The sequence below is a fragment of the Cannabis sativa genome, chromosome 9 (assembly GCF_029168945.1).
Source record: "Cannabis sativa cultivar Pink pepper isolate KNU-18-1 chromosome 9, ASM2916894v1, whole genome shotgun sequence".
Taxonomy (NCBI): Eukaryota; Viridiplantae; Streptophyta; class Magnoliopsida; order Rosales; family Cannabaceae; genus Cannabis; species Cannabis sativa.
Genome location: NC_083609.1, coordinates 3,546,789 through 3,571,524, shown reverse-complemented (window position 1 = coordinate 3,571,524; position 24,736 = coordinate 3,546,789). Strand labels below are relative to the sequence as shown.

At 33.5% G+C, this 24,736-nt stretch overlaps 3 protein-coding genes across 6 annotated transcripts in view; all 3 read right to left on the bottom strand.

Moving 5' to 3' along the window:
• Positions 1-9,913, bottom strand: part of LOC133030922 (probable GTP diphosphokinase CRSH, chloroplastic) — a 44,457-nt gene extending 34,544 nt beyond the window's left edge. Inside the window, exons 1-5 of one of the 4 annotated variants that reach the window (XM_061103986.1) lie at positions 9,122-9,913; positions 7,783-8,439; positions 6,785-7,069; positions 6,528-6,673; positions 6,225-6,363 (exon numbers count right to left, since the gene is read on the bottom strand). In XM_061103986.1, coding sequence (XP_060959969.1) covers positions 6,554-6,673; positions 6,785-7,069; positions 7,783-8,439; positions 9,122-9,823 — 1,764 coding nt within the window. In that variant the 5' untranslated portion in view covers positions 9,824-9,913 and the 3' untranslated portion in view covers positions 6,225-6,363; positions 6,528-6,553. The other 3 variants (XM_061103985.1, XM_061103983.1, XM_061103984.1) reach the window with 3 other exon arrangements.
• Positions 54-2,438, bottom strand: LOC133031031 (uncharacterized). The gene is made up of 2 exons (XM_061104249.1): positions 2,295-2,438; positions 54-899 (listed from the first exon to the last, which is right to left on the bottom strand). The coding sequence occupies exons 1-2, from the start codon at positions 2,436-2,438 to the stop codon at positions 54-56; spliced, it is 990 nt and encodes a 329-aa protein (XP_060960232.1).
• Positions 4,945-6,370, bottom strand: LOC133031029 (probable pectinesterase/pectinesterase inhibitor 13; the record flags this gene model as incomplete). Its single annotated transcript, XM_061104245.1, has 2 exons — positions 4,945-5,875; positions 6,082-6,370. Coding segments are annotated over 2 exons (990 nt in total), but the record flags the coding sequence as incomplete, so codon positions are not given.
• Positions 9,914-24,736: the final 14,823 nt, after the last annotated feature.

Sequence of the window (24,736 nt, the reverse complement as noted above, 5' to 3'; positions counted from 1 at the left end):
CTCTTATTTACTCTTCATTAGGAGGATGAGCATCTCTAAGAAAAGAAGAATCATCACAATTGAAGGGAAGATGGACCATCATAGGAAGACGACGATGAAGATGATACTGGCGATGGAGCATTTAAGCACATATAGCTCATGTCTACTTGCAACTTCTCATATAGATAAGGTAATTGAATGTATCCTCTCTTGTATTCCTTCTCCAGTTTCATAACAATATTACTGCTTAAAAACTTTCTCATATATTCCTTGCAGCAATCTTTGCCCGTGCAAAGAATTTGTTGATCGGTGCCGTATATTACACTTGAATCGTCAAATTTAAGCATATAAGCTTGGTTGCACCCTCGAAATAGTCTACTTCCATATGAATCAATAATATAACAAGCATGAAGTTCTAGTTTTAAGACAAAGAAGTGATCGTTCCAACCCACGACGAAAATTTTCGGCTCTGTTGTTAAATCCTTAGTTATGTTCTCCCACATATTGTCTAAAGAGAACATATCTTTCAACAAGGCGAATTTTTCAACCCCGAACATCCCCGTTACTGACCTATCTGTGCAAATAGAGACTGGTCTGATACCAGCATTTATCACAGTCTCTATATCGAAGTGATTGTTAGAAAATTTGTTCTGGTAATAAGAGGATTCGTTGCTGAGTGCTCGCCACTCAGAAGAGCCTTGCAGGATTAGGGATTCAAATTGTACCCTTGTGGGGATTAATTTTGGGTTGCAGTGAAGCCAGTGAGCAATGAGTATTGCTATCACGGAACAAGCGCCGTATCCAGAAGCTAATCGGCTCGTTTGATCGAAGGAAGCAAATAAAACTGGAACTTTCAACAATGCTTCTTTATCTTGACTCAATAATTTTAGTGGTGATGACCACTCACTTAAATTTTGCTCCTGTAATCATTAACAAAAATTTATTAATGAATTATACATATACTCTAAAACTCATTCATAAATATACATAACATAATTAAAAATATATATGTGAATCTCATAGCTAGCTAGTTGTGTTATGAATTTAATACAATAACAATAGTTTCATTTAAAAAAAAAATCTATGTTCTTGTTAATCTAATAATCCAAACGTTACTATAAGACATGATTTGCACAAATTATTAATATTGTATTTATTTTAAATAATGTTCCAAGAAATTTTTTAGAGAATTTTTGTTACCTTGAAATTTTCCTGTCTTTCCCATATTATAATATCTTGTTGAGAGTAACTTTTCTCTTTCGTTGTAATTTGTTTTAGTTGGTTTGATGGAGTTCCCTATATTAAAAGAAGAAAAAAAAAATTAATTTTTATAAATTACACTCTTTCAATGAATTGATCATATATTTTACAATTAAAAAAAAAATAAAGTGTCATTGGTCAAAAATTAATAATAATAATAAAAAATCTTAAAATAACAAGATTAATAATTAATCAAAAATGGTAGTGTCATAATTTTGCTTAATCAAGCTATTGAATTTATTAATTCAAATTTTAAGTTGTACTGATTAGAACTTTTCCAATGTAATTTTCTTTACAAAGCATAATTAAAGTAGTCATATATATGATTAATCCATTTTCATTTGTAATAATAAGTCATGAGCTTAATTTGTACAGAAAACTAGAATTATTGATTTGGTTTAATTTGTTATTGCTTTTGGGGTATATATGTTATACTTAATATATCTCACTCACTACTTCACTCTCTTAAAGTTAATTAATTCTCTTTCACTAATAAATGAAGAATTCATGAATGAATTAAAGAAGAAAGAAGAAGAAGAAGAATAGAGGAAGATTTTAGTTACCATCAAGATTTCTCTGAAGGATGCCTTTTTTGTTTCCATACTTAATTACAACTTCAACACACACTCAAATAATAATAATTTTTTTCTTTTCTCTAAGTAACACTTAACACCTTACGGCTTATATATATACCATATCATTAGTATAATTCTACTCAAATTAGGATTTATATTTAACTTTTAATTTATTTTTATTTAAAAAAAGATAGATATTTCACGGACATCATTTTCAAATGATTTTTTTTATTTAATAAAATTAATTATTTTAAACTATCATAATTTAATTTTGTAAACTTTGAATTTATTGGGTATTTATGTAATAAAAGTGATTTAAAATGGGCCTTAGAATTGAGAGGAGCCCATATTGATACAGTTCTTCTTCTTCGTCTTCTTCCTTCTTATCCAAACGCCATACTTACTTACCACCTTACTTCAATTCAAACCAGAGACAGAGAGATAACCAACAACCACAACCACTCTCTTCTCATTACCAACCTCAACAACGGCTGCTTCCACCACTCTCGGACTCTTTTCTGGAAACACTTCCACTCGAATTCCCTTCCCAAAAGTGGACTCATCATCATCCATTAGAGTTTCTCTAAAGACCAATGCTTGCGCTGTTTCCGACCTTGGGTTCATCACTTCGCAGCTCAGTGGACTCAAAATCTCTAAAGATGTCTCCTTTCAAGAAGTGCTGCAGCCTCGAAGCATTCAGCGGCTTTTAGTGCCATAAGGATTTGCTCTGTCAATTCGAAGGGCATCCATGAGAAAGCTTTTAATTAACAACGGGCAATGGATGGCCACCGAGCAGTCGGAGGATACAGGCAGTAACATCCAATGCTTCCTGAATGAGTTCAGTGCGTTTCGATGGAGACCCTTAGCTTCATATATATAGTAAGAATGAGTGTGTTGAGTGTGTTGTAAAGACAACTAAATGTAAGAATGAGCAGCTTCTGCAAAAAGTACAGGACGAAAGAATGGAGTTTTAGAGGATCATAACAGTTTACAACCGAAAATCAACAAGTAATAAATGCAATCGGTTCAGTCATAGATCATAACAGCTTCTTACTCATTGCTGATTTACTAACAAAAATAAACAAGTACGAATGAAATATAATTCATAGAAATTGAGCGAAAATAAATCATATTAAAACTACAAATCAATATCAAATAATCTCCATCTATACCCTAATGAACTGTTTAGCTACTCATGTTCATTGTAGCAAATTCACACATATTAATTTTTGAAAAGAAAAGAAAATAATGCTAAAAACTCTGTTGAAAAAACCTTCGCGGTCAATTTTGCTCTCCAAAATTCGTACTCCTTGATTGCTTGTTAAAGACTACTAAAGTCCATTTCTTTTATAAACAAAAAATGATAAAAAAAAATAAAAATAAAAAAACGCTAAAAAAACTTATTCTGCTTAGGATTAGAAGGGGCGGGCCGCAACATGGGATTTCCATGCCTAGGCATGACCCCTTTTATTTGGACAGTGAGTTGCATTGACTGATAGTATTTTGGTCATAACTCTCTCGATATTGCTCAGAATTGGACGATTCAAGATGTTCTGGAAAAATAAAAGAGATATCTAAAACTTTTATGTTTTAACTTTTTTCAAAATATGATCAGAACATAGTCGAATTCAGGCTTTAAGTTTCAGCTTTGTTTTCTTGCATAATTTTCTCTATTTTATAGATCATTTTTTTTGTGAGATATTTTTATCTTTTATTTATCTTATTCCTTTGATATTTTCTAATCTTCTTCTATTTTGAATATCCAAAAATAAAAGATAAAAAGCGTAAAATTTCTCCAAACAAGAGTAGAATTAAATAAAAAATACACTAAAAATTAACCTAAAAATAATACTAAAAACAACCTAACATGTTTCTAGTTTTTGTTTTTTTTATTTTTTTTCTTTATATCCTCTATTTTTGTTTTAGTTTCTTCTTCTTCTTCTTCTTAAATAACCTAAAACTAATAACCCTAACCCTAATTCCATCTCCTTCATCCTCTCTCTTTCTCCCGATTTCACTCTATTCATTTTTTTTCTCCCAAGCTTGAAGACGAGTCCCAAACATGCATCTACCGGAGTATGAATCCGTCGAGGTTATTCGAGCTTTAATGGTGGTCGAGGAGGAGGAGGTTAACAGATCTGGGTTTGGGTTGCCGATTTGGGTCACCAAGCGGAGCAGAGAGGGCTGGGTCGCGCGAGAACGAGAGAAAGGAGGGATTTGAGAGCGAGAGAGAAGAGAGGAGAGGGTCTTAATCGTCTGCTGGCCTTCCTCTTGCAACGAGAGGGAGGAACAAAGAGAGAGGGGGAGGTGGTTGATGGATGAGAGCAGTTTCTGACCACGGTGGCTATGGAGGTTCAGGTGTAGAAGGAAGAAGAGGAAGGGGAGAGAGAAGAGAAAGCGTAGGGCTGGGAAAGTCTTTAGAAGAAGAAGAGAAAGGGTCGTGGCTATTCAGGCGTGGCGGAGGTGCTGGTTTGGGGTTGGGGGTTGGTTGTTTCTGGTAGTGAGAAGACGAAGAAGAAGAAAAGAAAGAAAAAGAAAAAAAAAATTATTTTTAAATAATTGATTTTTTAATTTTTAAAAATTAAAATAATAATTTAGACTAAGAATATTTCGACACGTGGTAATTTTAAAAAAGTAAACGACACAGTTAAAATTAGGACTAACGGACAGTTAAAATTAGGACTAACGGACAAATAAAAAACATAACCTTGAGAACTATTGCCGTTAAATCTAAAAATTGGGGACTAATCTGCATAAAAATAATCTTTTTGAGAATTTTTGCGGCAAATTTTCCTTTATTTTATTATTAACTCCATTATATTGGTTGATATATAGGTAAGCATTTCCTAAAGTTAACTTCTATTTTCCTTTAGAAAAATTCTATTTACAACAAAATGAGGAATACATATTAATATATAAAAAGTTAAGTACAAAATAATTTTTAATTTTTAAAAATTACTGAAATTCTTTTTTTTTAATTTCTTTTCACTAAGTTAATTTTAATAATTATTTTAATTTTATTTTCATAATTTTTTTTAAATCATGTATAATATATTCTTTTTAATAAAATTTCAAATAATTAATTAATTCAATGTAAAATAATATATAATGATTTAAAAAGATAAGGATGTAGTACTGTAAATGCATACTATTATTGATTAAAACCAGGCAATAAGCCTACAAATACACAATTGTATCAAACAAAAAAACATGTAACTAAACATTAATTGAGAATGTTTTTCTTTTTTAAATTATTATTTTATATAATCAACAAGGTGGGGATAGGATTAATTAATCACTACCATCCTCTCATCCTCTGAATATGTCTATTCAAGTATTTATTTGAAAATATAAGATGAATTAATTCTTCAATCCAAGAAAAAATGGCGACCCAGTTTCTTCTAACCATAAATTTCCTTGAATAAATTGACCTGGTGTGAATTGAAGAGCTTCATTCTTATCAGTAATGACTTTAAAACCATTCCATTTCACTCTCTGATCAGTTACAGCACCAGGTCCTTTATTTGCATACTCAGCAAAGTAAACTGTGTTAAGACCAAAATCACCATTATCCCATTCAAGCCAACCAGCTGGTTGAATCAAATCATCAATTATAGACTCCATGATCACAGTTCTAGAGTACTTTTTCAATGGTTTGCCTAAGTATGTTGGTGTTAACAATCTTTCTGAGAAGAATTTCTGTTCAGGTACAATCCTACAGTTTTGTAAAACTATGCCTGTTGTTTCATGTTTGTTAACTCTGCCTTGGGCAGTCACTGCATTGTTCTGGTTTTTCTCGGGCTTTCGAACGATGATCAACGAGTTTTGGACGACGGCTGCTGCGTCTCCAAAGATGAAATCGACTGTTCCTGATATGACACAGTTGTGATAGAATTGACGATGTGTTTGAACATATAATGTGTTTTGGTAACCATCCATTCTACAATTGTAAAATGCAGACATGTCTGATTGAACTCGAAGTGCCACTGCTTGGTGTCCTTCTGTTCCTGCTGTGTTTTGAAATCCGATTGATTTCGCCACAAATCCATTTCCAATTGCAGCTGATAAGGTAAGAAATGAAGATGATGATAAGCACAATTAATAGCAAGGAAGAAAATAAAAATTATTGGGTCATATTTTTTTGGACCCTGGTTGGGCCCTAAGCGCAGGCTTAGTTCGTCTTAGCTCAGGCCGACCCTGATTAGTAGAAGAGAAAAGAAAATGAAGGGAAGTGAATGTGTTAAGGTAATGAAAACTTAAAACTTACAGAATGTTGCAGTTCTAATGGTTGAAACTCCTTCATTGAAATTCTTTCTTCCTGTGATGATTGTCTTTCTAGGTCCATCTCCATACATAAAGACATTCACTTGTTCTTTTGTAACAGTTAGGTACTCATTGTATATTCCGGCTTTAACATATATAATGTATCTGCCTTTGTGGTTCTTGGGATAGGAAGAAAGAGCTTCTGCAATAGTTTTGAAATCTCCACTCCCATCTTTAGCCACAATTTTATTTGGAATTGCATTTTCAATGTCATTGTTGGTACTCACTAGTTTTTTATCATAGAGTGGAATTTTATCAAATCAAATTCAATCCCCGAAATCAAGTTTCAAACACTTAATTCAATTCATAATAAAATAAGAAGTAAAACAAGCTCACAGAAATTCTAGGCCTATAATGAAGAATTTGAATTAACTATAGTCAATCTCTAACCTTTTTACATGGCCAAGAAATTCTGGCTAGCTTCCATTACATTCCTGAATGGCGTCGCTGCTGCTGTTTACCGACGTTTGAAGCTTCTCATTCAGCATCAGCTTGTACTGACCATCTCTGTCTTCCAAATTACGCATAAATTCAACCTACAAAACAGTAAACAAGAATTGCATTTGCATAAATCAAATTACTTCTCATTTATGTTCTCATGCCCATGATTAGTAGTTCTATTATTAAAGACATCAATCGCCACACACCTGTTGCTGAAACAAGTCGAATTCATCAGAGCTCAAAGATCCATCACTATTGGAATCAAGGAGCTTCATCATCTCCCGGGCATCATCCCCAGGAGCACCAAGCTCTTCCATAACTTCCATAAGTTCCTCAATGCTGATCCTGCCATCTCCATTCTTGTCCAGAAGGCGAAACACCCTATTCTGTTGGTCATTTTCAATACCTTTATGATTAGTAGATGGAAGACCCTTAAGACGCAACGCTGCTAGTTCAGCCGCAGCCACCATTATGGCCTTGAGCCGCTTTGCCTGCAAATCAATCTCTAATTTATTCAATAATCTACTCTCAACTCAATTATCACTACAAAATTCAAGGCTGATACAAAAACTGAAGACAATATTTTCAATATGATAAGCTTCTGGTCCGATGTGTCTAACAAAGGAGGAAAAGCCATAAACGCCAAGCATAAGTTTTATTACAGCAGTTTATTCAGTTTTAATCTTTGTTTTAATTGCTTTAGGTTGAGTTGTTGTTTTTGCTTAATCAGAACTCAGTTTCAGTTATGTTGAAAGAGTTTAGAATTGAGAGAAATCTCTTGGGAGAGATCTAACTCTCTTGAAAGGTTAGAATAGAAGAGAAGCCTCTCCAAGAGCTATTTTGGAATTACAACATTTGTGTCATAATTTGCAGTTAAACCCCTTTATGTATCAATTCGGATTTCAATTTAACTTTACTTCTGTTTTCAAATCCGAAGTGTCAGTTAAAAACATGTCACGCGTACATACAGTGACAGTCCCAGTTAGCTTTAGCCGACACCTCGAATTTGCAAATAAAAGTGAAATTAAAGGGATATTGCCAACTAAAAATAGATCAAGATACAAATTAAATCACAAAAGGGTTTGGCCGCAAATTACTTTTCTTTATTAGACTACTTCAAAATCTCAGAAAAGTCTACAACAATACCCTTATTCACTATGACTATGAGAATCAACTATTAGAAATTAATCAGAACAAAATTTACCTCTTCTGGGTCAGTGAGACCAGCCTTATACAAGGAATGTGAAGCTGTACCACCAGCAGCAAAAACATCCATATCAGAAGTTCTAATCTGAATCTCCATAATAGGTCTACTCCTACCTTCTTCACTCACATCAACAGCCATATGTAAACTCCTATACCCATTTTGTTTCGGATTAGCAATGTAATCTTTCGTTCTATGCGCCATTTCTTTCCACAAAGACCGTACAACTTCGCGGGTCCTATAACAAGCTCTCACACCATTTTCTTCAAACACATTACTATCATCACTCTCAAACCTTCTTGGCTCTAATACAACTCTCAACCCAAGAACATCATTCACCTCCTCTGGCTTTCTCCCATCATTCAAGAGCTTCTTCATAGTACTATACCTACTTTTGTACCTACCCTTAACGGTAATATCAGTAACCATTCCAGCCAACAAAGAATCAGCTTTCAAAGCCACCAACAACTGGTCCTTATATACATCAATCAAAGATTGAGACTTTCCCATCTCATGAGCCTCATTATGGGTTCTCAACCAAGTATCCACATACAAATAGGAATAAGGGAAAAGATACCGAAAGCAAAGATCCTCAAGCTCGAGAGAAACGAGATGGGTCCCTACAGCGTGAGCCAACGGGGCGTGAATCTTCATTACCTGTTTTGTTCGACTAAAAATTATACTGTGCGACCATAAAACAACATATTAATTAAAATTGCATATACCTAAGCAAAATCTTAAATGCCTATCCGAACTCAATTCATTATTTCAAGATAGAAACCACAGGACATAGAGGGGGAGGTCATTAGCGATTAAGCGAATCGGTCTGATTCTATCTCAATTGTTACATTTTAAGAAAGTAAGAATCCTACAATACCAATTAAATCACTCGTTTTAAATTTTATTGAAGAAACACTTTTGTCATTATGAATCTACTAACAGAAATTCAATTATTCAATAGGTAATCTACTTACACTAACAGTCAAATTAGTAATTTTTCTTACACATCGTGTCCATAGAATTTTGAAAAATCAAATTGTTTGGGATTCAAAAGTGAAAGAATTCAATAAAGCAATAACTCGTACCGTTTTGCAACTATAAATTTACACTTACAAACGACTGAATTAAATTGTGCGAACATAAATAATCATTATTATAGTCGCAAAAAAGACTATATATTTACAATATGTAACCATCATAATTGCTTATTTTATAAATTTTAGTATTTTTTTTTAAACATAAATTTTAGTATTTCACTTTGAGAAAATTTCACAAATTAAACTCAGTACAGTATAAATTTAATATAGTTAAATTTCTCAAATTTTTGAATTTCCCTTACCTGGAGAGAAATCAATTGCTGGTGATAACGAGGAAGGTAATCGAGATTTCTCATTGTATCAAGCTTAAGAGCGAGCTCAAGAATCAGAGCTCTAATGTCGTAATAAGTTAGGCAAAACTTTCTGATTGCCGAAGCGTCTCCTTCGTCTAAAGCATCAATGTCTTTGAAAGTCGAAGGAAGATTATTCACTCTGAGACTCTCGTGGAGAAGATGAGCTGTGCCAGTACCGATCCGATTCCTAACATGGGTAATCGAAATAGTACCGGACTGAACCAAATGCCGGAGGATTGAGGCGGAGATTACTTCTGCGTCCATGTGAAGATCGGTCAGGAGTAAAGCTACCGATAAAGCCTTGGAGAGAGGTGAACGGCCATCCGGGGCGAGTGGAAGCGCGTGGAGAAGAGGGATTGACAGTTTAAGGGCTTTGAACAGAATTGAAGATGAAGTTGTTGAACCCATTCTGTGTGTCAGTTGGTTAAAAGCTCCGACTAGCTCCACCACTCTCTTTCCTCCGTCTCCGGCTTTCTCTAATGCTGTGCCGGCGCCGGCGCCGGCGCTGGTGGCTGAAATGCTGAGGTGGCGAGTTTGGTGGACGTGGCAAGTTGTAATGAAGATGGGTTTTGGGTTTGGCTTTGAGTTTGAGTTTGGCTGAAGAAGATGATGCAAAGTCTCTACTCCCAATCGAATCGAACACAGCTCCATTATTGGTTAGTTCTTTCTCTCTGGTTCTGTTTTTTTTTTTGGTTAAAAAAAAGTGCTTGTGGAAAATGGAATGCCACGTGTCCTTATTTTGACAAAAACATCTTTGGATTTTGCATTAGTTAATGATTTTAAAAGTAATGATTAAAGATAAGGATCTAGTGAACTATATACTGTTATTTATTGTATCATATATACAAATGAAACAAAAACATTAAACCACAAATTGGAGGATGCTTATTCTTACTATTTTATATTATTAATTTATTTATAACCAATAATTTAAATAAAACTCATCAACTAATAGAGGATCAACCTTTAATGGAGTGTCCTATTAACTTACTGATTTTCTCATCTTCATTAATTTTAAAATTTTCTTTTTCTTCTTAAGTTTTTTTTTCATTAGTTTTCTTTTTCTTCATTTATTTGAAAGATTGATCCACATTTTTTTAATTATGGTTACTATTAGTTCTTACTCTTCTCATCTCCATCATCTTTAAAATTTTCTTTAGCTTCTTAAACTTCTTTTTCAAATTTAATTTTTTTTGTGCATATTGAGTCTCAAATATCATTTTAAAATTTGGTTCATTACTCTCTGATTTTGTTAAATATATGTTTTGTTATTTTGTATGTGCTATTTGGTGTTCAGTATTATAAACTTGATTTTCATATTTTTTAACGGCTCTTTTGGTTGTTGTATTTTTTTTTTATAATGTATTTAGGGTAAGGAGAATTTTTCTAAAGTGAAGATTTCCTCTCGTGATCATGGTATGATAGTTCGCACTGGCAAAAGAGTTATTGAAGTATAGTATTTTTTTGTGATTTTATTTGGTTATTTTGTTTTGTATTTTTACTGTTCTTTTACAGTTATTTTAGTAATTTTTTATGTTATTGTTGTTGGGTTAAAATTTTAAATATTTACGTTCTTACTGAAAAAATAGTCGTTTTCTGACTATTCTGGTGTTGCTTTGGTGGTTCAGTTCGTAGGTGTTGAAGATGGATGCTTCGTATGTATTTTGGGGTATACACAGTATAAAAGAAATAAAAAAATTCTAGGACAATATATTTGTAAAAAAAATATTATGTGGCAATATTTTTGTAAAACTTACCCAAAATTCCAATATTTTTGTAAATCCTCCTATATAAATTAAGTGTATGGAGCATTTATTTATTTTTATACTTTTATTTCTCTTTCAATAATAGATGAAGAAATCATGAACGAATTAAAGAAGAAGGAAGAAAAAGAAGAATAGGGATAATATAATAAAATAGATTGTGGAATAGTTTTTCTAAATAAAAAGGTCTCTAAAAGTTATTCTTGGAAAGTTATATGTTTCTTGAAAGTTGTTCCCGGACAGCTAATATGTCCATCTGAAAGAAGTTTTTGTTAGACTATATATATAGTGTATGTAATATAGCATATACAATGATATGAAATGCGGAAAATAAACTGTAATCATATCTATAATATATGCAATGAAAGGATCGATGTACCTCCAGCCATTGATCTTTGAGCTTCAATCCCTGCGATAACTTCAGTATTGGAGTTCAGGCTTCCTCGCTCTCTCAACTCTCTTTAGATGGAATCTGCTGAATGGATTCAGAATGAGTGAGGAGCTCGGGGACCGAGACCCTATATTTATAGGTGAGATACTCCATCGATGCTCACGTGCCACATTAATTGTCAGAATATTTTGACAATTAATTCAGGAAATCAAATCAGGTAATGAATATAGAAATCTGACCATATATAGAATATTACATAATTGATTTTGTCCAGATTTAATGAATATAAAATATTCATTTATCAGAAAATCAATTATTTATTTATTTCCTTAAATAGAAAATCATTTCCTTAATTAGAAAATAATTTTCATAAATAAAAATATTCTAATATTCTCCCACTTGGTCAGCATTTAAACTAAAATATTCAAACCCAACGTTCCTCATTATATAATAAACATACGAATCATAGCGACATGTCCTCATTATGAATCGAGTATTATCTTCCATGTATTACAATACATTTATTATATAACAATGTACTTTATGTGGCAATGTACTTAAGTGAATAAACCCTAAACCTTATGTTTATTCAGGTCCTCTGAAATTTTTCTCAAATGTAAAATTAAGATGCGCATAAATATGAGAAAAATCAAAATAAGAGTTTCATTAATAATAACTTTATTTGTACAAATTACATAAGGGAACCAAGTCCCATGTTCTCTACATGATCCTTGAATTTATGAGGTGGCAAGCCTTTTGTCATAGGATCGGCAATCATCAATTCAGTGCTAATGTGTTGAATGACCACTTTATTTTCCTTAACACGTTCTCTAATAGCTAAGTACTTAATGTCGATGTGCTTGCTTCGACTTCCACTTTTGTTGTTCTTAGCCATGAAAACAGCACTCGAATTGTCACGAGAACATCTTTAGCGGCCTTGCAATGGAATCAACCACTCTAAGGCACGAAATGAAACTCTTTAGCCATACACCATGTGATGTAGCCTCGAAACAAGAAACGAACTCGGCCTCCATAGTAGAAGTAGCGATCAAAGTTTGTTTGTTACTCCTCCGGGACACGGCTCCACCGACGAAACATAAACACGTAACCGGATGTAGATTTACGTGAATCGGTGCAACCGGCGAAATGCGAGTACGAGTAGCCAACTACTTCTAGATTGTCGGTTCGTTTGAACATCGGTTTGTAATCCTTAGTACCACTGAAGATACCTCATTACTTTCTTTGCGGCTTTCCGGTGGTCTATCCCCGGTTACTACTGAAATCTTCCTAACATTCCGACAGAATAAGCAATGCTCGGGTCTTGTGCACACACGAGCATACATTAGGCTTCCGACAGCAGAAGCATAAGGAATGTTCTTCATTTGTTCTCTTTCAAAATCATTCTTTGGGCACTGGCTCAAATTTAATTTATCACCCTTCATAATTGGAGCAACGCTCGGTGAACAATCTTTCATATGAAATCTTTCTAAAACTTACGTTGATGTAGGCTTCTTGAGATAAACCTAAGATACCTCGGTATCTATCTCTATGAATCTTAATGCCTATGACATAGGATGCTTCACCCATGTCTTTCATCTCAAAGTTCTTTGAAAGAAATTGTTTCACTTCACGTAGCAACCCTTTATCATTGGATGCAAGAAGAATATCGTCCACATATAAAACAAGAAAACGAGATCTTACTCCCACTTTCCTTCAGGTATATGCATTGATCCATGACATTCTCTTCAAATCCAAAGGAAGAGATGACATCATGAAATTTTAAATACCATTGGCGGGATGCTTGTTTTAATCCATAGATGGACTTCTTGAGCTTGCATACCAAATCCTGACCTTCACTAGAGGAGAATCCTTCTGGTTGTTTCATGTATACCTCCTCCTCTAGATCACCATTCAGAAAAGCAGTTCTTACATCCATCTCGCTCCAAACTCTAAATCAAAATGAGCAACTAATGCCAAGATGACTCTGAGGGAATCTTTCTTTGATACAGGAGAAAAAGTCTCCGTATAGTCAATTCCTTCCTCTTGAGTGAATCCTTTAGCAACAAGTCTCGCTTTGTACCTCTCAGTGTTGCCTAATGAGTCTTTCTTAGTTTTATAGACCCATTTACAGCCAATGGCTCTCGCCCCATTAGGCAACTTTACAAGTTCCCGTACTGTTGCACCTCATAGAATTCATTTCATCATCCATAGCATTGTACCACAATTTTGATTCTCTACTGTTCATAGCTTGTAAAAACGTTTCTGGATCATTTCCAATTCCAATATCAGATTCTAATAAATACACAACATAGTCTTTGTAAATCTTTGGTTTGATAGGTCTAGTAGATCTTCTTAAGACTTCACCAACATGCTCTTGGGGAGCGGCGGAGTTCGGCGGGTTGTTCAACGGTTGCGAGCAACTCTTGAACATTTTGATCTCGGATTATCATTACCAACTTGTGGATCTTCAGTGATTGGTAATGGTTGTTCAACATTCGTTTGAACTACGGGAGTGTTAACCATTATCAATCTTGCTTTTGAAGTGGAAGGTTCAGGATCTTTCTCGGGACCTAAGTCCTTTGATTGATCACTCCCATCGATCAAGGCATTCTCGAAATTTTGCATTCCTTGATTCCACAATTCTTGTGCTATGAGATGGACAATAAAACTTGTAACCTTTAGACTTTTCAGCGTACCCTATAAAGAATCCGCTTATGGTCCTTGGGTCCAATTTCTTCTCTTGTGGATTATATATTCTGACTTCAGATGGACATCCCCAAATGCGTACATGATTCAAACTTGGTTTCCAACCTTTCCATAATTCAAAAGGAGTTTTTGAGGCTTGCCTTTGTTGGAACTCGGTTTAATATGTACACGGATGTCTTTAATGCTTCGGTCCACAAGGATTTAGGAAGATTAGAGTTGCTACTAAGCATACTCCGCACCATGTCCATTAATGTTCGGTTTCTTCTTTCTGCGCAACACCATTTTGCTCGGGTGTACGGCAAGGTGTAATGGGCAACAATCCCATTTTCTTCAAGAAACTTCGCAAATGCACCAGGTGCTTGTCCATCTTCTGTGTATCTACCATAATACTCACCCTCCTCTATCTGATCTCACTATCTTAATTTGCTTGTTGCATTGTTTCTCTACTTCGCTTTAAATATCTTAAAGACATCTAATGCTTCACTTTTATTATGAAGTAAGTAGATATACATGTAGCGTGAGTAATCATCTATGAATGAGATGAAGTATTTCTGACCATGTGACTCCATATCTGGACTACATATATCAGTATGTATGATTTCTAATATTTCAGAACTCCTATGGACACCAGTTTTGACAGACTTGGAGGTTTGCTTTCCCTTAATGCAATCCACACAAGTATCAAAGTCGATAAAATCTAAGGTATTGAGTACCCCATCTTTTACCAACCTTTTAATTCTATCAATGGAGATATGTCCCAATCTCCGTGCCACAATGTACGGGAATCCTCTTTCATAACACATCTCTTAGTGCCGGCGTGAACATGCATAACATTATTAGTGGTATTATTTTGTAAATTAAGGCGAGTAAAGACCATCGTACAAAATACCATTTCCAACACATTCGCAGATTTATAATATAAATTAAAATATTTGTACTGAAAATGTAAAGGAAAAACCAAAGGGTATAAGTCTTGAAATCGAAATCAAGTTTCTAGAGAAACTTGGTACATAAAAGGTCTTTTCTAACTTTAAAATAAAACCATTACTTAAAACCAAATTGCATGTTCCAATAGCTTCCACATGTGAGCCCATCTTGTTTCCGGATAAGATGCTTTCGCTCCCACTTGCCACCGGCTTCCTTAGATTTTGAATATCCCGCAAGGAATTTGTTATGTGAATTGTTGAACCGAATCAATCCACCATGTGTTAAGATTAACATTAGCCATATTAGATTCATAACATACTAAGGAAATTGGATTACCTTTGTCATCCATCCATTTCTTGAACCCGCACTCCTTTTTAGCATGTCCCTTTTGTTTACAAAAGAAACATTTGATGGAATCTTTCTTTATGGCAGCCTTGGGAGCCATGGGCTTTTTCCCTTTGTTCTTCTTGAATGGCTTGCGTTTCTTAGGTTGAGAGGTCGGTGTGAACACTTTCTCCTTGCTCCTGTAGGAGCCTGGCTTCCTCTTGAACACACATGGTCATCAATTCATTGATAGTCCATTTTTCTTTATGTGTGTTGTAGGAAATTTTGAAAGGCCCATACTGTGGAGGAAGATTGTGAAGGATGTAATGAACCAGGAAGGTATCAGGAATGATAACGTCGAGTTTCTTCAAATGAGCAGTGATGTCCCTCATTTTAGAAATATGTTCTCGAACTCCTTTAACACCGGTGAGTTTTGTGGACGAGAACTCTTGGATGAGGTTGATGAACAAGGATTTATCTGAAGTGTCAAACTGCTCATCCATAACTTTGATAAAGTCTTTCACCTTCTCAGGTGGCTCCACCGATCCACGCATTCCCATAGGAATTCGGACATAATGAACATGATGCGAGACGATTAGATTGCTCCCACTTTTCACGCGGTGCAATCTCGACGGCCGGTGCTAGTATCGGTGATAGCAGTGGTTCATCTTTCCTTATTGCATAATCCATGTCGTGTCAAGCTAGGTGGAGAAGAACTCGTTCCTTCCAGATTTTGAAGTTGTCAACTCCTAAGCTCGGGGATTTCACTAGTGATTTCGGCATATTTAGAGGTGGATGAAATAGCTGCAAGAGTAGGATTACAAAAAATTTAGATGTTAAAAGAATTGAGGCTTTAATGAATTCATGTTTTACCAATGTAGAAACATGATGAAGATGAAAATTTTATTAAATCTAAAATTGCCTGTGGGCTAAATTTTAAATCTAATAAAATTAGATGAACTTTATGATAGATTTAATGAAGTATTTAATTTAGATTAATGGAGGAATGAAATCTATCTTTAATTAAAATTTGTGATAACACTATTAAATCAAATCCTCATAACTCCCTGTGGGGTAAATTAAGAGAATTTAACTTAATATATTATCCTAATTAATTATAAAAATATAATAAAATCCCTGTGGGGTAAAATTATTATATCCAAATAATTAATTACAAGTTTTGTCCATTAAGGTGAATTTTAATTAATATATAATTTTATATAATTAAAGATGCTGTGGCTACTCCCTAATTATAAAAAATTATATTTTCACTTTAGACATTAGGTATTGGGCTCTACCTAAAAGTAATTTCGTTATTAACATAATAGACAATCACTGAGATTAGTGCTCCTAGTGTGGTCGTCCGAAGATCATTAAAAACCGTTCTAGATATGAGCATTTGTCCCAGGTTCATGTTTTCTTATGTCAAACCACAAAACTACTTACGTTTTATTCATATTTTATTCATTTTATAAAGTTTTATGAATATTTTATGAATAATTTTATGAAGTTTTATGAAACTTAATTGCTAAATAAAATATTCAACCTATCTTAATGTTTGAATATTTCTAAATATATCTAGCACTATAAAAGGAATTTATGTATAGCATTTAAATCATACAAATCTAAATTAATTGCATTAAACATAAATTTGTAAATTAAATACAAAATAATACAATTAATGTATGATCATTAATTAAATGCAAATTCCTTAATATGAAATTAATGGCAGATTTTTCAAAATTAATTTAGACAATAAATTGCAGAAATTTGGTAATATATAATTAAATGCACAAATTAGCACAATTTTTACATGCCTAAATAAATCATGTAATAAATTACCAAATTTAAACAAATTTCCATTTTCAATTTATACTATATATATGTATTGAACAAAAATGGAAAATTAACTAAATGCAATTTATTGACTAAATTAACACTAAAATGGGAAAATAATTAATATTCCAAATAAATAAAAATTTATAAAAAAAATTCGGAATTTTTCCCTTTTTTTTTTTTTTTGAAAAATCCATACTGCCAAACGACATGTCGTTTTTGCAAAGAGCAAAACGACACGTCGTTTTTCCAAAATTTGAAGGGCTGAAAATGAAGAAGAAAACGACACGTCGTTTTCCCTATGACGTAAAAACGACACGTCGTTTTACTCGATGCGAAGTGAGGCATAAACAATAAACGACATGTCGTTTTCCACAATGTGAAAAACGACATGTCGTTTTTCAACAACGACAGCTAAACTGAAGGCTTTCAAACGACACGTCGTTTTTGACAAACGACACGTCGTTTTGGGAAAACGACACGTCGTTTTTTGGCAAACTACACGTCGTTTTTGGGCAAACGACACGTCGTTTTTTGGCAAACGACATGTCGTTTGCGTCGTCTTCTTCAGCCAAACCGGGTCGAATTTGACCCGTTTTTCTGCACGCGGGTCCGTCGAACCCGACCCAAACCCGATCGGAAATTGCGTTTCCGACGACCAAATTGCGTGTTTTCAAATCTAAATGGTTCTAAATCAAATAAAAAGAGATCCACATAGATTTTATGCACAAAAACACGAAAAAATATATACTTTAATATCACGAAACTAATCGGGTCCGAAAAAGTTTTAACTGAAAATTTTTTCCATCTTTAAGTTTTTCAATGGATTTTCAATGCTTAGATCGATCTATAATACTATACGAATATAGTAATGTATATAGAATTCGAAATAAACACCGAAAAATGAAAAACGGAAAAATTAAACTTGGACCGATCATGTTTATATATATATATATATGCATGTATATATATATGCATGTATATATCACATAATAAAAATGAATATTATGATTATTATTATGTGGTAAAACATATATATAATATACAATATATATATAAACATATATACACGTGAAAATAAAAATATATATATATACACGTATGAGTATGAATCTGTATGAGTATATAATATATATGTATATATGAACAATATGAAAGATATATATATACATATGTATATACCGATGAAAATGTATATATAATATAAATGGTATGAATATAAATATATATATATATACAGAACCGAAACAAATATGTAAATATATGAACAGTATATGTATGTATATATATATATGAAACTCAAATAAAATCAAGGCAGAGATAAATCCGCTCTGATACCAACTGTTAGACTATATATATAGTGTATGTAATATAGCATATACAATGATATGAAATGCGGAAAATAAACTGTAATCATATCTATAATATATGCAATGAAAGGATCGATGTACCTCGGCCTATTGATCTTTGAGCTTCAATCCCCGCGATAACTTCGCATTGGAGTTCGGGCTTCCTCGCTCTCTCAACTCTCTTTAGATGGAATTTGCCGAATGGATTCGTAATGAGTGAGGAGCTCGGGACCGAGACCCTATATTTATAGGTGAGATACTCCATCGATATACGTGCCACATTAATTGTCGAATATTTTGACAATTAATTCAGAAATCAAATCAGGTAATGAATATAGAAATCTGACCATATATAGAATATTACATAATTGATTTTGTCCAGATTTAATGAATATAAAATATTCATTTATCAGAAAATCAATTATTTATTTATTTCCTTAAATAGAAAATCATTTCCTTAATTAGAAAATAATTTTCATAAATAAAAATATTCTAATAGTTTTGTGGAATGATAATTGTCATCCATTGTTGAAAAGTTCAAGCTTCTATGATGAAGTGATAATGGAGGCAGTTTTATCTGAAGGGAGTTAAGATTCATAGGTGAAGGGATTTCAGCTCAATCAAAGCAATGGGAGCTTGTCTTCGAATCTAAGGGAGAATCTTGGTTTGTTAATCAAGATCTTAAGGTAAATTGTTGTAAAGATTATTGTTGTATTGTTTTACATCCATTTGATTTACAAACTGGAATTTGTATCTTAACATTAATTTTTATTAGAGGTCATTTACCATACTAAGGCAATTAGACTCAAAATGAAAATGTTGGGTTTATTAAATTTTTCTAGTGTACTAATTTAGCTAAATAAATAGCATTTGAATATCAATAAACACTTTACTATGTTTATTCCTTGGAGATATAATATGGCCTTCATTATTAGGCATGGTCATATCAAACTTAATTTATTTATAATTATAAGGCAAACTGTTAGGATTTATTTACATATACTATGAGTTTTTTTTTTTAGATTAAAGTAATGATATACATTAGTCACTATTGAAGACTGTTTGTAGTACTAATTAAATTTAATTCCTCACATATAATTAAATTTAAAATTTATTCAAACATTTTCATATCAATTTACATATTAATTAAATATTTACATAAACACAAAATAATAAAATAAATAAATTTACATATTAACTGAACATTTACATAACACACAATCTTATTTACTCTTCATTAGGACGATGAGCATCACTAATAAAAGAAGAATCATCACAATTGAAGGAAAAATGGGGCATCATAGGAAGACGTCGATGAAGATGATACCGGCGATGGAGCATTTAAGCACATATAACTCATGTCTACTTGCAACTTCTCATATAGATAAGGTAATTGAATGTATCCCCTCTTGTATTCCTTCTCCAGTTTCATAACAATATTACTACTTAAAAACTTTCTCATATATTCCTTGCAGCAATCTTTGCCCGTGCAAAGAATTTGTTGATCGGTGCCATAAATTACACTTGAATCGTCAAATTTAAGCATATAAGCTTGGTTGCACCCTCTAAATAGTCTACTTCCATATGAATCAATAATATAACAAACATGAAGTTCTAGTTTTAAGACAAAGAAGTGATCGTTCCAACCCACGACGAAAATTTTCGGCTCTGTTGTTAAATCCTTAGTTATGTTCTCCCACATATTGTCTAAAGAGAACATATCTTTCAACAAGGCGAATTTTTCAACCCCGAACATCCCCGTAACTGACTTATCTGTGCAAATAGAGTCTGGTCTGATACCAGCATTTATCACAGTCTCTATATCGAAGTGATTGTTAGAAAATTTGTTCTGGTAATAAGAGGATTCGTTGCTGAGTGCTCGCCACTCAGAAGAGCCTTGCAGGATTAGGGATTCAAATTGTACCCTTGTGGGGATTAATTTTGGGTTGCAGTGAAGCCAGTGAGCAATGAGTATTGCTATCACGGAACAAGCGCCGTATCCAGAAGCTAATCGGCTCGTTTGATCGAAGGAAGCAAATAAAACTGGAACTTTTAACAATGCTTCTTTATCTTGACTCAATAATTTTAGTGGAGATGACCACTCACTTAAATTTTGTTCCTGTGATCATTAACAAAGATTCATTAATAAATTATACATATACTCTAAAACTCATTCATAAATATACATAACATAGTTAAAATATATATATATATATATATATGAATCTCATAGCTAGCTAGTTGTGTTATAAATTTAATACAATAACAACAATTTCATTTTAAAAAAAATTTTCTATGTAATTATTAATCTAATAATCCAAACGTTACTATAAGACATGATTTGCACAAATTATTAGTATTGCATTTATTTTAAATAATGTTCCAAGAGAAATCTTAGAGAATTTTTGTTACCTTAAAATTTTCTTGTCTTTCCCATATTATATGATCTTGTTGAGAGTAACTTTTATCTTCCATTGTAGTTTGCTTTAGTTGGTTTGATGGAATTCCCTATATCAAAAGAAGAAGAAAAAAATATTAGTTTTTATAAATTACTCTCTTTCAATGAATTGATCGTATATTTTTCAATCAAAAAATAAACAAAAAAATGAAGTGTCATTCGTCAAATAATAATAATAATAATAATAATAATAATAAATCTTAATATAATGTTGTGAAAATTATATTGCTTTATAATTGCGCAAGTGTACACAATCACAAACAAGTAATACAATGATAAGTAAATCAAAGTTCGTCTCCACAGGGACTTTTTACTAAATAATGTTGAATCAACTAAAAGTAATTCCAAGAATTTCAAATAAAAATAAAATAAAGTCACACATTAATTCACGAGAAAAATTTATAGCCTTGAATCTAAACTTGAGAACTAATTTTTTTTAACTAAATAAACTAAAAATAAGAAACTAAAAGTGATTAAAATGGTGGTAATTTCAGAGTAGGAAAATAGACTTGGGTGATTAATTTCCACTTGTATGTCCCAGTTGATACAGCAATGACCCAGCAATGATTCAGCAATCCTGGCAGAGTTAACAAATTTCAACAAAAACCAGCAAGCTTTTTCCAAAACTTGCAACTAACCATTCATAATCTCACAATGCATTCCTACATCAGTTTAGATCACAAATAGCTCAATAAAGCATCAAATCCTTAGTTATACATGGTAGCAAAATATTCCTATTTCACTACTAATTAATACCTAAAAGTAAAGGTAAAAATCATGCATCAATTAGAAGGGTTCAACTAGGTCTTACTTTTCCAAGTAAGATCTAGCTTGCTAAATGTTAAAGATGGCCAAAATTTAACATTCATTCAACATTTCATCACAACTAATTGAACTAAGCCAAGATTACTTCATCATTGCAAAATCAAAACACTAGTCCATACAAGGGTTCATAACCACCCAAATCTCAAAAAGTTTAGTTCATAGCTGAAATTTGAAACTCAAAACCAGAAAGTATGTTGTTCATGAAGTTAAAGAAAAGCTTAAAGTGAAGAAAATGATACAAAACGAAGTGGAGAGCAAGAGAGATGAGTGTTGAGCTCAAATCCTTCTTTGAATGTTGCCTTCTTCTCCTTCTTCTCAATCTTCTTCTTCTTTGTACTCTTCTTCCTTCTTTGTACTTAGAAACTTTCTTTTTCTCTGCTGTATTTTTCGTACTGGTTCAAAGTGCAGCCACCTCCCCTTTAATTCATCACCTCCTTTTCTTTTTGTTCCCCAATTAGGGTACCAAAGTTTACCCTAATTGGAAATCCCAATCATCACCCACTTGTCCTTCATTTTCCACATGTTTGTTGAGTCAAGAGCCACATTCCGCCACCTCAGCTCGTTTTTCTCTTCATTAATGCCAGCTGGTTTTTCTGCCAAAATAAACTTACTGGGCTGACAAATTGCTACGCGATGAGTGCTACAGCAATGCCAGTTAGCAATAATCATTTTCCTGCTCCTTTTTCTCCTTGTCCCAAACATTTTCAAATACCTATTCTTGTATTTTTTTCTGCTTAAAACACATAAAAACAATAACATAAGTCTATTTAACACTTACTAACACACACACTTTCATTTATTACAAAGACACAACAAACTAGACACAATTACACAATATGAACATTAATTGATCCACCATTCACATTAAATTCAAGCTTAAAGATATGAAATTAACTCTAAATCTTAGAGTTATCAACACCCCAAACTTAGAATCTTGCTCGTCCTCGAGCAATGACAACAAAAATTAAACAACAAAAAGCACACAACAAATTTACACTAAGACTCACACACAAGACACATGAGAGATTTCATAGAAAATCAAGTTGGCCTAGCGAACATTGACGCTCTCAGAAAAAAAAATGGAATCGAATGGAAAATGAAATTGCTTGCCATAACTTTATATGCTGCCCCTTTAACGTTTTTGTCATTGGATAACATTAATATTTCCCAAAAGTCACCTAATTAACAATTTATACAAGTATATCTCACCTAAACTTTGCACTTCTCTCCAACTACCTTAAACTTTTTTTTTTTTTTTATATTCATTTCAGCTCCATAAGTTGGATTAGTGCACTCCTCTCCACTAATGTAGTCTAAACTTATCCCCTTGATCAATAGGACTTTATTAGGCTTGTAATGCTAGGCTTGGGTTAGGGTATGGTAAAGGATGTATTTTAGCTAGCTCAACACCTAACCACTTCACTTGTCAAAAACCGAGCCTCTTCCATAATTTTTTTTTTCTTTTGACTCACTTCCCTAATTCATTATACTCACAAGCACTTGATATTAAAATTAACTTCTCTTGCTATGTTTATTTATTTTTTTTTTTCGTTTTTTTGCTTCAAATGGGTGGAACACCCCAAACTTAGTTGCAAGAATATATATATATAATTATTATTATTTTTTTTTATATTTTTTTTTCTTTGCTGATTTTTTTTTGTTTAAACTAAAAAGGAATTTAGTACTACCTTATACTTATATATAGCAAGAGAAAGTTATTAAAAATGCACGCTAATATACCTTGTGAGCTAATTCCCCCACCCCAAACTTACAACCCAACATTGTCCCCAATGTGGCTAAAAGTATAATCTTGAATTAGCTCGCCACAAATTACACTCACCGCACTCACCCCAAACTTAATGTGAAACTTGGCTCTTGACAAGTGAGCAATTAAGTTAGGACATATGTGGAAATGCAAGTTAGAATGGATGTGATATGGATGATCGGGTTGCACAACAAGATTAGGCTAAACGGCTCAAACTTGGGTGACTAGGGAAAAATGCATTTTATAGGGAAGGTTAGAAAAGCTCAAACGTCCAAGGATGGCCTAAATCATTTCTAAGGGACAAGTCGAACTAGGATTTCGCTTCGAGGAGATGCACTAACCAATTCTAGATGCTAACATTACATGTGAAATAATCGTATGAGAAAGGCAAAGCATGGTGAAATGATACAAGTATAAATTAGTGAGGAGAGACTAAGGGAAAACATCCATAATATCCAACAATGCAACATGATAAGGCAACAAGTAAAATTAGGCAGCAACAATAATGGAATGGGCGGAAAGTATCATCATCGAGCAGAGCACTAGGCCACTGAAAAACTCATAAATCTCTCAATGTCAAACTAACAATCACATAAACAACATAAAATAAAAGTTTCCAACACAAAAGACAACACACAATGAGCACAAGACAATCTAAACACAAACAACACAAAACAGAAAAATAGAAAATAGCTTAGGTATGAGAAAAACTCCCTCTACTCGGAGTCCTCGTGGGGCTCCTCGGTGTTCGAAGCTGATGGGCCTCCCCACGGGTCTAGAACATGCTGAGGGAAGTCCGGGAACTTGGGATCAAAACGGGGCGTAGTCCTCTTGAATGCACGCTCCATGACGACGTCACGCTTCTGCTCATAATCCCACATCGCGTGCAATCGATCACACATTTGTTGTTGTACTTGCTCAAAGCGATCAAAGCGATCTACGGGAGGCTCCGTGGCTGAAGACGCCGCTGGGGTAGGCGTTGTTTTCGGGGCTCGAGGTGGACCAAAATTTATAGGCCCCCGAGGATTCAGAGCGCCTTCTTCCTTCCACATGGGTACACCCGCCTTGCGGCAAAGAGCAGTGATGGTAGCAGGGAGAAATAACTTCCCCTTCCCCCTGTGTGCACAATCAGCAATCTCTTGGGCAAGGACAGCCCCGACGTCAACATCCCAGCCCATTCTAATGCAATAGAGCATCCAGGCGCGGTCTCTGCTGACGGT